The sequence below is a fragment of the Schizophyllum commune genome (genome assembly GCF_000143185.2).
Source record: "Schizophyllum commune H4-8 unplaced genomic scaffold SCHCOscaffold_10, whole genome shotgun sequence".
Lineage (NCBI taxonomy): Eukaryota > Fungi > Basidiomycota > Agaricomycetes > Agaricales > Schizophyllaceae > Schizophyllum > Schizophyllum commune.
In genome coordinates, this window is record NW_026089547.1 from 238841 (window position 1) to 251878 (window position 13038).

Genomic DNA, 13038 nt, shown 5'->3' on the forward strand with positions numbered 1-13038 from the left:
CCTGGTAAGGTACCTATCCAGTGTCATAAGATACATCTAAAAACGTGCCACCGCTACACCGAAACCGAAAGGAAGGCCATAGGCAATACAAGTACAGTCGTCGATTCATTCAATCGTGAAAATTAGAGACCATCGTAATCGTCGTCAGAATCATTGTCAAGCATGAGCGGCGCTCGCCTGAACTGCTCGGCCAGCAAGGTCTGTATATCATCCTCCTCGCCCCAGAACGGGTCGTCGTCCTCATCTCCGGACACGACCGGGCTCGGCGGCGGCGAGTCCATTTCGTCGAGCTCGCGGAGGAATGACGACCGGGCCATCCTCGCGATCTCCTTCGCGCGCACGCTGACCGCCTTCCGGTGTGCAGGGAGAGCCTCCGGGGTCTTCCCGTGGCGACGATGGGTGACAGGGAGCATGCGGCGGCTGCGCGCGGGGCGCGGGATCGCGGGGCGAGGGGTATTGGGGAGAAGGGCCATGCTGCCTTTCGCGAGGGTCATGTAGAATTTCTTGAAGGCGTTAGGTTCGTTCCAGCCGGCGCCTGTGGGTGCGCGGCATGAAGATGAGGGCGCGCGAGAGGAGAGGGCATTCGTGATTCCGCAGCTCTCAACGACGAAGGGGGAGTCCATCGGGTGAGGCGCTTGCGATCGGCTCCTCGACTCGTAGGTTATGTGGACCTTGACGTTCGGATCGCGCTTGAAGTTCTACGATTTGGATAAATATTTGCATCGAAGGGGCCAAAAGCCCATAACTCACGAAAATGATACCACGGCACTCGTTCTGCAGCTCCCACTCATCGTCCTGATATCGAGTCGTCGGCCAGACGCTGTCGATGATGAAGTCACCCTCGCCCTCCCAGCGATAAGACCCCGTGCGCGAGACCTCTGGCTCATCCACATCGCCTAGCTCGGGTCCATCGTCGCGTGCTGGTGAGTACGGATCTTGCACGCCAGAGAGCTTGATGCAGGTCTCCGCGCTCCAGAGATTCCCGGGGATGTCGGCGTCCTTGCATATCTCAACGACGTGGTGCAGGCTCGAGAATAAATCCCCATCGTACATCGTGGCGTCGAAGAGAAAGATCAGCAGCGCGCGGAGGTGCGTGATCGTGTAGTTGCGCGGGACGTGCACTTTGCGGTACACCGGCGGCTCGTTCGCTGCAGATCTGGCACGCACGAGGGTGAGAACGAGTGGCAGGTGCGACAGAAAGGGATTCAGAGGGGGCGGGAGCCGCCTGAGGCAGTGCCACTTGTACTGGCGACCGAACGGATTGCGCGGGGAATCGGTAGGACCGCAGGGGCGCGTTGAAGTGCCACTGATGGTGCGCGTTCGCGTACGCCGCTCGACAGAGGAGTGCCTCTTTCTCCTTGCCGGGGTCTTCAGACCCTCGGTGGCAGCAGCATCGCGATGGACGTAGACGGGTATCCTGGTCGTCCGAGGCGCCATGGAGGATGGAACAAACCCGTCTGGCGTGGAATGGAAGTTCGAGGCTAGGTGGCCACCTGGCCTCATGGACTTCATGTAATGGGTTGCTATGCGCCCCCTATATAGTAGCCGAAGATGCCGGTGCATTGTCCGCCGAATCGGGAAAGTCAAGTTGATCTGCTATGCGCTCGTTGATCAGCTCGTGTATGCGCTGATATCCCCGCAACTCACTATGAAACATCGATGGGAATCGCGTTGGATCAAGTGCGATGAACTCAGAAATGGCCAATGAAAGGCTGGACGAACATACGCGACACAAAGGACTGGAAAACTCGCATGAAGGGGAACGAACGCATTGGCCATTGAGCGGTCAGGAAGTAATCGCAGGAGCGGTAGTAGGTACAATATGTGATAACTTAGAGGGTAAACCAACAAGCAGAAGGCGTGGACAACAGGCGAGACAAGAGCGTGTACGTAACGACGATACCAGAGTGCGCAACCAAAGCCGACAACGAGGGCCTCAGCATACTCACGCAAGAGGCGCAAAGTGTGCACGCTGGCGGCGATGGAAACGGCGCGCAGCAGGCGCCGCGGTGGTGGGCGCGTCCTCCGGTTTCGGGCAGATGCCGGCGTCAATGCAGTCGCGCCACGCCGCGTACAGCAACACGACGAAGTTGTTGCCCTCCGGACTCCCTGCGGTGAAAGGCTCCGTATCCTGCCACCCCAACGGGTTGACGGCGGGAGTGACGGTGCCGTTGGCGGTCACGTGCGGGAGCCCCGCGGCATCCTTTGCTCCAAGCGTGGTGCGCACGTCCTCGGCCCACGCGATGTAGTCGGCGCCGAACGCCTGGGGCTGCAGCACGGCCATGCGGTAGGTGACGGCGGCGAGGAGGGAGGTGCCGCTGATCTCGCCAAAGCCGTGCTCGGTGATCGTGTCGTTGAGGTAGTTACGGAGGAGGCCATCGTCCTCGGGCATGGCCATAGCACCGTCGACGATCTCCTTGATGAGGGTGGTAAGGGTGCTGATGGCCTCGTCCTTCCACGCGAGCGTCTGCCCGAAGGGCGACTTGAGGACAGTGGCGAGGACGCGGGTCTGAAGTAGGACGAGTTAGCGAGGTTTAGGCGTCAAGTACCGAGCGTGTGACATACGCATCCAGCAGCTGCCCAGCCGTTTCCAGTTGACCAGAGACCGGGGTCAGCGCTCTGGGGCCCGATGATATGCTCCCAGATACCAGGAGTGGTAGAGGAGTTGGACTGGAGCACCTCGCGGTAGAAGGAGCATTGGTCCACCGACTCGCGGAGCAGAGTCTCGTTCTTCTTGTCTGCGGCGTAGTACGCAAGGAACGGCGGTGCCATGTACAGGAAGCTATGCGTCGGTCAGTACAAGCAGAGGCAGGAGTAGGAGTAGACGCACTCAGCCCTATAAATTGGTTAGCAGGTCAATCACACCAAAAGAGATCGATACTACTCACCAAAGCTCAGCGACATCGGCACGATGGCTGATGGCGCCGTTGGGCCAGCGCGGTGCGGTGCCCACCAGGTAAGACACCTCGGCGTCGGCAGTGGTCAACATAGGAAGATCACCAGCCTTGCCCAGAAGCATGGCGTAGACGCCGAGTGCGGCGGGGTCACCCACGGCACCGTCGCCGTCAGCGAATGCATTAGGAACCTCGCCTAGAACGATCTTGTCCTTTGCTAAAATCGCCGTCAGCTCGATTCGTATGAAGGGGAGCATCACTAACCATACGCAAGTGCTTCCACGTTCTTGGAGTCCAGGACAATCGTGGGGAATGGGTTTTCGCCAAACACAGAGTACTCTGGATGTATGCGTCAATAGGGAAGACATGGTAAGAGTACAAAGGCCGTGATCGTACCTGGATTGTGCAACTCGAGAAGAGCCTCACACGCCGATCCGTATTCCCATGAGTGGGTGGGAAGGATCTTCGCAGTCTTCGCCACAGCCTCAATATCAAAACCTGGTGAATACGGGAACGCGTTGAAGCTCGAGTTGCTAGTGGGCAAGACGTCGTCCAACTGCGCAGCCACAAGAAGAGGGAGCGCAGTGAGCAAGAACGTGACGGAGATCATGGTCAACGAGGGAGACGGCGCTCAAAAGAATGGGAGTCGCCGCTGTTTGTTAGGGAGGGGACAATGCACACACGGTGATAAGAGCGGGATCGCCATCCACTGCGTATATATATGCAGTCTATCGCGCAAGCACCACGTTGTCGCAGATCGACCTGCAGGGTGCGCGCGCCCGCCAGGGCATCTAGCTCGGAGTAATATGAACCGAGGTCTTCCAGTCCGGGCGCGTCTCCCGTCGATGCAGGCTGCAAGGTTCGCGCCTCGAAACGCAGGAAGATCCACCAGCAACCCGAAGTTTCTGCATCAGGGCACTTCGAGCGACGCGGGACGGGAACGAAGAATGACGGAAGCAGGGCGGCCGCGATGCAAGGCGGCATCGAAGAGCAACGCCCGCCAAATGCGCACGAACGGCCCGATCGGGTGTCGGCCGCTTCGCTAACGCTGCTCGTCGTCTCGGACGCCGGCTCGCTGGACGGGAGCAGCGACGCCAAGTGCGCCTGATACAGCGAGCTGTATGCTTATCACGCTGTAATGCGCTCAGAAACGTGAAACAGTGGGAGCGAGCTGAATGCACTTACTTGTATACCGCGGGGATCCTCGAGAATCCATCAGACTCCGCTGCGGATGTCAGTCGTCGATCCATCATGCGAAGGGGCCTGGAGGTGGGATCCGCGGGAAAGCGAGGGAACGACGGCGGCTCCCTATCACTGAAGTCTACCAATTCCCTACGCGTCTCCGCGACGCCAGGCAGCAGAGTCGCAGACGGACATACATGTCCACTTATCTCATCCTCGAGGGTCGCTTACAGATTCACCGGATGGGCGTCGTCGCGATATGGCTTTGCGCATCTCGGACATAGGTGAAGACTGCGCCGCGCTGCATCGTAGTTACGGGCAATTCCAGGTATATTTCTGCCGGGCCCTGGACACTCGCAAGGTGATCTCCAGCGCCTTCAAGAATACCCAGTTTCAACAGTTGGCGTGGAACGGGCTCCCTTGCGAAGAGACCATGAGAGCAGGAGACAAGGAGAGAACAATGAATATTCCGAATAAGGAAATGCGGATGCAGCACGTGCCGCAACACCCATAGCGCCAAATACGCTGCTACAAGCGCACTCCATTCGGGAGTCAGGGGCTCTACTTTACAGATGACTTACATAGCAAAGCGTTGCATTAGAAGATACAGATGTTCTACTCCTCGACTCATGCCGCGCGGACTCACGCCGCGCTGAACATGCCATCGTCCACGAAGCCTGCCGTGACCTCCCCACGCGTAATTTGCTGCATGGTGTCGCCCATGAGGTCTTCGTCCCCGCCGTAAGCCGCACTGCTGGTGAAGTCGTCCATATCGTGGCGGTTGCGGACGGCCTAGCGTCGTGCATACGTAAGCTCCATGTTGCTTTGCATCTTTACGTGGAACGTGGCACTGACCTTGCTCAAGAAGTCCTTGTTCAGCCCAAGTTGCCTGTCGGCGCTCTCGAGGATGCTGCCCTGCTGCTGAGCGGCGCGCAGGACAGCATCAATCTGCGCCTTCGAGACCGTTCGCACAGGGTCCACGAACGTCACCGTTGAACCAGCGATCGTCGCGTGAATGGTCTCCGACTCGATCTGGAAAGGTCGCAGTCAATAGATCGGCCTCGACTCCTACTTGACATCCACTCACCATACTCAACACCAACGCGCGCACCTCCTCCTCATCCTTCACCCCAATCTCGCGCCCGATATCCGCCAGTCGCAGCGTCACGTATGTCTCCGTCAGCCGCTTCAGCGCCCACTTCGGCTGCGCGTCGAGCGCGAGCTGCATCAGCGAGAACGTGTTCTCTTCCACCCATAAGCCCTTGTCTCGCGCGGAGGGTGCGTGCTTGTCGAAGATCTGGGAAGCGCCTCAGTCAGAAGTTCATTTTCGCGAAGCAAGATCATGGTCGCGAGCGACGCCAATCAGCGAGATCGACAAGCGGCGCTAAGCTGAATGCATCAAACACTCACCGACTGCAACTGCTTCGGATCCTGCGGGTACGCGGCCACGAACGCCGAGTACGGCGTGTTCTTGAACATCTTCAGCAGCATTGCGCTCACGTACTTGGGCAGCGGACCCGTCTCGCCGTAGCCGATGCACTGAACGAGGCGTAGGTGCTGAAGGGAGGTGTCAGCATCGGCCCGATGGATGGTTGGAAGGCTGAGCAGGAAGACGTAGACGAGCGGCGGGATGACGGGAGGAAGGTGCACAATAAGAATAGAGACCTGAGCCTACTTTCAACGACTCCAGCTGCATCGCGCTGACCGCGTTCCCAGGATGCGTGATACATGTTGTGTAGTACGAGAGGGCGGATGCGAGGAGCTGCTTCGTCGATGTTGTCGAGTCTTGTGGCGAGAAGGCGAGGAGGGCCATGGTCATGCCGGCTAGAGGTGAGGTGTAAAAACGCTAGTCGTATCGTGGGTGATTGACGACGCACCCAGATGTGCGTACATCAAGCAGTTCTGCACGTCTAACTCATCTTTGGCGGACTGCGTGAACGCATTAGATGTAAGATGAGTATAGCAAACTCAACGCGACGTACTGCATCCAGGTCGGTGATCGGGTAGTTCAGCAGCAGGTCCTTCGCGTGTGCATAGTTTCGTGTCGTGTGTACCACCTTCCTCACGAAAACGATCAGCGCTCGTCTCCTCGTCCACTGCAGGTACGCACCCATATGTAGATCGGGTGAATAGGCGTCAAATGACTTGGGTCAATCGGGTATCGCAAGACGAGGCTCCGCAGTGGGTTCAACGACCATTGTTCCTACTCGAGTATTCGCGTCAGCGCACATCTGCGCGAAGGACAATGCAACGCACTCCCAATCCCATTCTGGCGCCATATCTCATCAAGTTCCTAGAGAGGATGGCGATCCTGTCTGGTGCGGCGCGCGCCTGCGCTTGATCGAAGTGTTCGCAGAAGTCGAGGATGAGGTTGGCGGGGGGGAGGGGGGAGACTGTGCCAGTGAGGAGGCGTGCTGTGCTATTGAGGCGTGGACGTGGTTAGGAGGTGCGTGAGGTGAAGGTACGGTCGATCGTGAGTGAAGCATGCCGGCGAGCGAGAGGAAGCATAGGGTCAAGATGGAAGGAGAGGATGCGTCAGAAGCCTGTATATGAGAGGTATGTAGCTACGCACATAATCCACAGCATCCCCAAAGTATGTTGCCGCACATCGAGCAGCGCTAAAGGGTCCCGTCCATCCGATGTCGTGCTGCTGAGGATCGTCTCGCGCGTGTCCTTCGGAAGCCCGGTCTGTTCAGGTGGTCAGGCATCGTTTGTAGCGTTGGTATATCGAGGCGGCTCTTGCAAGACGCCTTGATAGGTGAGGGCATTAGCGCCTGACCCATTTCTGGCGCGTGCTAAACCCGCCTGGTGATGGGTCGCGATGGGTTCGTGCTCGTACAGGTCCTCTTCCTCGTCCCGCCTTTCCATCGCCTCAACTCATCCCTCCTCCGAGGCCGTCTCCCCGCTCCCTCGCTCTCCGTCCCATTGTCCACCGCTTACCTTGATCGCGTGATTCAGACTCGATGCGTTGTTCGCGCCAACGATCTGGTGCAGGACAGAGTCTAGGCTCGCAAGTTCGGGCGCCATCGTCGTCGTGGCGGGAAGCAAGGATGGGTGTGATGAGGAGCAGGACTGAGAACAATGCGGACGCGTCCTTTCACTTCGGAGCGCGTGCCGGCGCGCCACAAACGCGGGCACGTGGAGCGACAAATATTTGGCTCGAGCACGCGAGGCGAATATTCGCGTGTTGTTTTCGGAAATCCGGTGGTGGAAGTTCCGTCTCGCGATTGTTCTTCTTCCTGAGCTCCAGAGAGTCTTTAAGAAGCTATCATTTCACACGACAATGCTACAAGTCTTTCATAAGTACACAATCTGGCTTCGTTTCCCTCTTTCGTTCTTGCTCAAGACCGCTGAAAAACTCTTTGACTCGCCGGTCCCTAGGCTTCCGTTCGGTGTACCATGTGTTCATGCAGGTTGATCGTCTGGAAGCCGGATGAGTCCAGGAAGCTGCTCACGTCGGCCCGGCGTCGGTTCTCCATCAGGCGCGCCGCCTCGGAAGGGCGCGTGCGCCATAGCTTGCAACTCTGCTTATGCATCTCCCAGTCCTCCTTCTGGCACTGTATGTCCTTGTCAGTTCACTCTGAAAACACAACGTAAAAAGGAAACTACTGACCTCCGCATTGCAGTAGCGCGCGACCTTGCATTTGGAGCACCGCGAGAGGCGCGGCTCGCCCGGCAGCTCGAATGGCTTCGACAATCCCAGCGGTCCATATTCCCGCACGCACTTCAAGCACGCGTGCGCTATTTCCATATCGTCCAGAAGGACCTCCACCAGTGGGCCGTTCTGCAGCTCCACCGTGTTCATCTTCTCAACGACGCCCAGCCTGACGAGTTGTGGGAGGATGCCTTCGTTCTCCGAATACGTCTTCATGCAGAAGACCTGGCGGCCCGTCGCGGGGTTCGGCGGCGGGAAAGGGAGATCGTGCGAGACGGTGCTGAGGGTCGTGGTGATGGGCGCTTGTTCAAGGGGGTTGTTCGAGTCTTCATCCGCGGGCTTCGCGAGCGCGAGCGCCCAGCCGGTGTAGTAGAAGCCGAGGGTGACGGGCACGCGGTCGACGTTCTGGATCACGACTTCGAAGGTGCGGAGGTCGTTGCTCATAACTTTGGCTTTTCGTCGACGAATTTGCAGTGAGCACAGGAAAAAGGTCTCGAATACGGAACCAAATGCGCGTCGAGACGCGTTAGTCACCGGTCACGTTTACGCGCGTGATCGTCACGGTTGAAGTTCACCTACAACCCAATGAACTCTGGGCTGCTTGAGGTTGGGAGTCTGCACCTCATGGATGGCCTGTAACCTCCTTTCTCTCCTCGCACTAGCATGGGCATAGGCATAAACATAGATCAAAGGCATACATAGAAGAGAAGAGTGGCATACGATGTCCAATGCTACTGCAGCCATGGAATGAATGGCGCACGGAGTCGAGGGCTACGACACAGATTTGAGGAATATACATAACACGGAGAAGAGATGCATAGACACAGTAGTGAATCATAAAGGACATAGATATGCATCGAGCACTAGACAAGACTGTTGCGTACAGAAGAGAAGACAGGAAGACGGGAAAAGGAGAAATCCTGAAAGCGCTATGTTCCAGCTAGCGATCCTTGCCGCGGCGCCTCGACTTGTTGACGTTAGGCGGATCGTGGTCGCGTTCTATGTCGGGCTCCTCCAGGCGGTGCTGAACATGTACGTGTGGCACATCTTTCGAAGATTCAGGTGGGTCGTGATCGCGCTCGATCTGCGGGTCCTTCGGACGATTGCGCGTATTGACGCGCCGCTTCTTGTGCGAGCGCTCTGGCGCATCGGCGGGTCGGTCAGGTGGTTCGGGCTCGGTGGTGTCGGCTCCTTGCGCGTTGGTCTCTTCAAGAGCACGCTTCGCAGCCGCTCTGGTCTGTCGTCTTTCGGTAGTCTGTGCGCTTGAGCTCGACGGTCCTGCTAGAGGTGGTGGCATCGAGGGAATAGGACCCTTTGCACCGCGAGCCTTATCTGGTGCCTTCGGAGCACGCGAAAGAGTAGTGGAAGCACCTTGATGCAATAGCGACGCCCGTGGCGCGTCGAGAGAGTCATTCGAGTCCGACGGTGGCGAAGTAGTAGGTTTGGTCTTGTCGGGAGCCTTGGGAACGGGCGCAGGTGTAGCGTTGGCGTCATTGTCAGCATCTGGTGGTTCTTGCTCTTTGTCTGGGGCCTTCGCCTCGCGTGCGCTTGTATGCTCCGGTAGTCGTTCATCGTCCTGAGAGGGCAGCTGGCGCTGGTTTTTCGCAGGGTGCGTCGACGTAGTAGGTGCCGGGTTCGATTTTCCCTTGCGCTTCGGAAGACCCTTGATTTGACGAGGCCGCTCAGGCATTGACTTCGTGTTACGCGCCTCGTCTTCAGCACGATCCAAGATAGGCAAAGGAGCAGATGCCCCGTCTCCGTCAAAGGCGGCTTCAGGAAGAACCGGAGGAGAGGCCTGCCGCGATGGCGGTGCAGTGGGAGATGAGTCGCGGCAAGCGTCCGCGGCACTCAAGTCGAGTTGCTGAACTCGAACGGAAGCGTCTGCGGCGCGATCGAAGTGAGTGAGACCGGGTCCTAGCGGGCTGCTGTTCGACGGCTCGTCGGGAGGTGGGGACGACGAAGGGGGAGACGCGGAAGTCTCGGCGGAGCCATCGGCCTGTTCAGGCGAGGGCGGCGCAACAGGATCCTCGCCCGTGGTGGAAGCACCATGGTCTTCGTCGCGATTTGAGTTCTCTGTCGTGCGCCCTTGAGGTTGACGTTGCTGAGCAGCCGCTGCCTTCCTCTTAGCCAGCGCTTCGGCCTCGGTCGGAAACCAGTGCTCGGTCTTGGGCTTCATCTCCTTGTCGTAGAGTGCCCTCCATTCCGGAGGGAGAATGCGTCGGAGGTCCCGTCTCTTCATGCGATAGTTCATCTTCACCATCAGGTCGAAGGTCGCCAAGTAGGGGTTCAAGGGACTCCAGAAAGTGAACTTTTGCTTGCCGACCTCGAGAATCATTGGATCGCAGTTTCCATTGTGGAAGCTCTTGTCCAAGGGTACCTCTTCCGGATCGATGACAGCCGAAGCGTGATCGGTGCCAACCTCGCCAGTCTCCTCGACAGGATGCTCCTCGTCGAGCTGGATGTCTTCCTTCACATTTTCCTGAACTTGAGGTTCCTTTGCCAGGTGGTCGTAGTTGCGTTCAGCGTCAGTGTAGCGGCCGAGGAAATAGTTGGTGTTCTCGAAGCACCAAAGCTCGTACTCGTAGACTGCGTCGGGAGCCAACTGTAAGGCAAGATCAATACTTCGGAAGTGGCAGAGTGACTGCTGACGCACCTCGCGATAATTCTTTTTCCCCTTGTTGTTCACGATATTGTTGAGAATTTCCAGAAGCTTTTTGGGGACGAACGCGATCGGGCCTTGACCGATGTTCTTCCTGACGGAGGTGCCGTCGAAAAGCAAGTGAAGCCAGGCACATACTAGCGCAAAGGAGGTAGTCAGAGGGGCTCACAGATGGTACATGAAGGAACGTACGAATCTCCTGATTGACAGACGTGTCCAGATTCAGGATCTTTAGCAAGTGCTTTCCCTTCTTGACTGAGATGCCGATGTCATCGCGCAGGGCCTCGAACTGTTTCGCAAGGTTAGTGATAGTCAGATTCAGGAAATGGGCCACTCACCCAATGCCGGTGGGTCCAGGACAATGATCGCGAAACGATGTGGGCAACGTGTAGAAAATGCGGGTGGAATCTGAGACCGGTGACGACGCAGGAGACGCGGCCGACGAGATCGAACACCTTTTTGCGGAGCTTGGTATTACGAGCGGGTCGCGTATTCGTGAGCGGGGTCTTGTTATTCTCTTGCGCAGCTACCCATTGCTCGCGGCGTTGGGTCGTGGGCGTCTTTGCGTCTTTTCCTATAGTGGCCTGCTTTTTGTCACCGCCAGACACGTCCTCGGCGTCGGAGTATGCCTCAGCGGACCCCTTCGCCTTGGAACTTGCCCCGCGAGCGCTCGCGGAATCGTTGGCTGCCTCGGGCGTGGTCTTCGCTTTCTTCCTCTTTTTCGGTGGCATGGTGGCGGGAGGCAAGGGAGATGTGAGGAGTCAGTGCGTGACAAAGGTCGTTATATATGCGTCGCTTAATGTCACGCAGGCGATCCGCCCATTGTCCGCCTGACGCCTCGTGCATGGCCAAGGGTCGACGGTCGACTGACACCACAAACTGCCTTATAAGGGCATATCTTGCTGAACGAGGCATCGATGAAACATCTGAATCAGATTCCGCACAAGCCTTGACTCAGCACATGCTTCGGGTGCTCAACTGCTTTGGGAGGACAATGGGCGGTCGAAGGTTGATATTTCGGCAATTGCCGGGATCTGGAGCGGCACATGCCAATTTGATCCGGGCGGCCGGCCCGAGCGTAGCACGTGACGGTTTCCTTCCTTCTTCTCCACCACGACGACGAAACGCCAGATTGATTCCCTGAAAATGCACCCAACTGCAGCTCTTTTCACTAGTGTTCGAAATGAGATGAGGTGTCCCATCTCTGGCTCAACAGAAAATCTATGGGCTTGCCCTTTAATTCCCTACGAAATCGCAGACGACGAGGACGAGGTACTCGCTCACCAGGGATTACGGGACGTACACTAACTCGGATGCTTAGGCTATCCGTATGGAGTGGGTTTTTGGACTGCCGCGTGGTGGCCTATGGTACTACCTTCGGTCGAAAGAGAACGTCATCCACCGTAAGCGCTCTTCTTGTCTTTTCTGTCGCGCGATGATGAACATCCCATGCAGTTAGGAAGGACATTCGTGATATGTATCGCCGCGGAGATTTTGTGCTGGTACCGACCTTCCGCGAATGCGCGAGGGCTTTGGAGTATCTGAAAAACCCGAGTATAAAGAGTCGCGACGAGTGTGACAGGACACCTCGTCGACCTTTGTCTGCGGTCAGTGGATGCCTTCGTTCATGACGACGTTCGACAGGAATGCTGATGCTCCTTCCAGCTCGCTCGTCCCGACGGGCTCTTCCGCTATGTCTTCATCCCCGTTAGCAAAGCTGGCTGGGATCTTCGAAGGCAGTTCGATCTGCAGCCTCAGACAAAGGAAGACCTCAACGGCGGTATCCTCCCCGACGACGGCAAGCCCATGCTTCCGGGTACCGAAGAATTCCCCGTCATCGAGTGCTTAGTGCACCCCTTCTCGGTGGCCTCGTTCGCGGACGAAACACTCAACAGGGTCCGCTCAACTTTGCTTAGCGGGCAATACCACGCCCTTGTTTTTCTGATCATCGACGAATGGGAACGCCCCACCAATAACTACGCGCCGCAGTGGTTCATCGACGAGCCGACTTACGACTGCGACGATACGACCCTGTCTGCCACCGAGGCCACCGGCTACAACCCGCTCCCGCCCGACTCGGATGCGTGCACGCCGCGCAGACCCGCCAGCATACTGCAAGATGCCTCCATCGACGAGGAAGATGATCTCAAGAAGGTCTGCCACTGGTTCTCGCAGTACGACCCGAAAGCGAAGCCGCCGCGCGAGGCGTCGCGCTCGCCCGCCAAGGTGCGCCGCTCGCGCCGCCTGCAGGAGAAGATGGGTGTGACACCACCGCCGTCGCCTGGCGAGAGCGAGCCGCCTCTGTCTCCGGTCCGCCGAGGCCCGCTGCGCCCGCGCGACCCCGTCCGGTGCCCACCGGCATGGGCTAGACGCAATGGCCGGTACCCGACACATAGGTTCACGAGCAACGACTGGGCCTACTTCCGCTATCATGTCGCGATTGCAAGCCATCTTGAGCCTCCTCCTAAGCCCACTCCGCTTCGCCGACGCTCTGCGCGATCACGCACTACCTGATGCTCTGCGGCGGACGACTATGGCTGTCAACCAATGATTTTGTTTGGACCTCTGACCCCTCTCGGGTCTGAGTGTCTACCGGCGAACTTGCGACGAGTCGGTCCGCTTATTGGCATGACTCTCGCGCAGAGGTC

General features: G+C 57.9%; 7 protein-coding genes across 7 annotated transcripts; 1 reads left to right on the top strand and 6 right to left on the bottom strand.

The window, feature by feature from the left end:
• Positions 1 to 122: 122 nt before the first annotated feature.
• SCHCODRAFT_02512542 (uncharacterized protein) lies at positions 123 to 1437 on the bottom strand (the record flags this gene model as incomplete). Its single annotated transcript, XM_050343273.1, has 2 exons — positions 123 to 698; positions 751 to 1437. The coding sequence occupies 2 exons, from the start codon at positions 1435 to 1437 to the stop codon at positions 123 to 125; spliced, it is 1263 nt and encodes a 420-aa protein (XP_050198377.1).
• A 220-nt stretch (positions 1438 to 1657) lies between these two features.
• SCHCODRAFT_01158760 (uncharacterized protein) lies at positions 1658 to 3554 on the bottom strand. The gene is made up of 6 exons (XM_050341125.1): positions 3291 to 3554; positions 3159 to 3233; positions 2889 to 3111; positions 2831 to 2836; positions 2566 to 2782; positions 1658 to 2509 (listed from the first exon to the last, which is right to left on the bottom strand). The coding sequence occupies exons 1-6, from the start codon at positions 3502 to 3504 to the stop codon at positions 1946 to 1948; spliced, it is 1299 nt and encodes a 432-aa protein (XP_050198378.1). The 5' UTR covers positions 3505 to 3554; the 3' UTR covers positions 1658 to 1945.
• A 961-nt stretch (positions 3555 to 4515) lies between these two features.
• On the bottom strand, positions 4516 to 7161 carry SCHCODRAFT_02635981 (uncharacterized protein). The gene is made up of 11 exons (XM_003028745.2): positions 7017 to 7161; positions 6649 to 6764; positions 6333 to 6495; positions 6187 to 6279; positions 6059 to 6133; positions 5954 to 6005; positions 5752 to 5900; positions 5487 to 5633; positions 5164 to 5373; positions 4932 to 5108; positions 4516 to 4868 (listed from the first exon to the last, which is right to left on the bottom strand). The coding sequence occupies exons 1-11, from the start codon at positions 7101 to 7103 to the stop codon at positions 4719 to 4721; spliced, it is 1419 nt and encodes a 472-aa protein (XP_003028791.2). The 5' UTR covers positions 7104 to 7161; the 3' UTR covers positions 4516 to 4718.
• A 166-nt stretch (positions 7162 to 7327) lies between these two features.
• SCHCODRAFT_02550635 (uncharacterized protein) lies at positions 7328 to 8227 on the bottom strand. The gene is made up of 2 exons (XM_050343671.1): positions 7690 to 8227; positions 7328 to 7633 (listed from the first exon to the last, which is right to left on the bottom strand). The coding sequence occupies exons 1-2, from the start codon at positions 8173 to 8175 to the stop codon at positions 7454 to 7456; spliced, it is 666 nt and encodes a 221-aa protein (XP_050198379.1). The 5' UTR covers positions 8176 to 8227; the 3' UTR covers positions 7328 to 7453.
• A 54-nt stretch (positions 8228 to 8281) lies between these two features.
• SCHCODRAFT_02635990 (uncharacterized protein) lies at positions 8282 to 8484 on the bottom strand. Its single transcript, XM_050345896.1, has one exon. It carries the CDS (start codon positions 8473 to 8475, stop codon positions 8290 to 8292), a length of 186 nt encoding a protein of 61 aa, XP_050198380.1. The 5' UTR covers positions 8476 to 8484; the 3' UTR covers positions 8282 to 8289.
• Positions 8485 to 8671: 187 nt separating this feature from the next.
• SCHCODRAFT_02586965 (uncharacterized protein) lies at positions 8672 to 11121 on the bottom strand (the record flags this gene model as incomplete). Its single annotated transcript, XM_050343960.1, has 4 exons — positions 8672 to 10333; positions 10385 to 10527; positions 10583 to 10679; positions 10765 to 11121. 4 exons carry the CDS (start codon positions 11119 to 11121, stop codon positions 8672 to 8674), a joined length of 2259 nt encoding a protein of 752 aa, XP_050198381.1.
• Positions 11122 to 11536: 415 nt separating this feature from the next.
• SCHCODRAFT_02670856 (uncharacterized protein) lies at positions 11537 to 12904 on the top strand (the record flags this gene model as incomplete). Its single annotated transcript, XM_003029064.1, has 4 exons — positions 11537 to 11662; positions 11712 to 11793; positions 11846 to 11997; positions 12056 to 12904. The coding sequence occupies 4 exons, from the start codon at positions 11537 to 11539 to the stop codon at positions 12902 to 12904; spliced, it is 1209 nt and encodes a 402-aa protein (XP_003029110.1).
• Between the last annotated feature and the right edge of the window lie 134 nt (positions 12905 to 13038).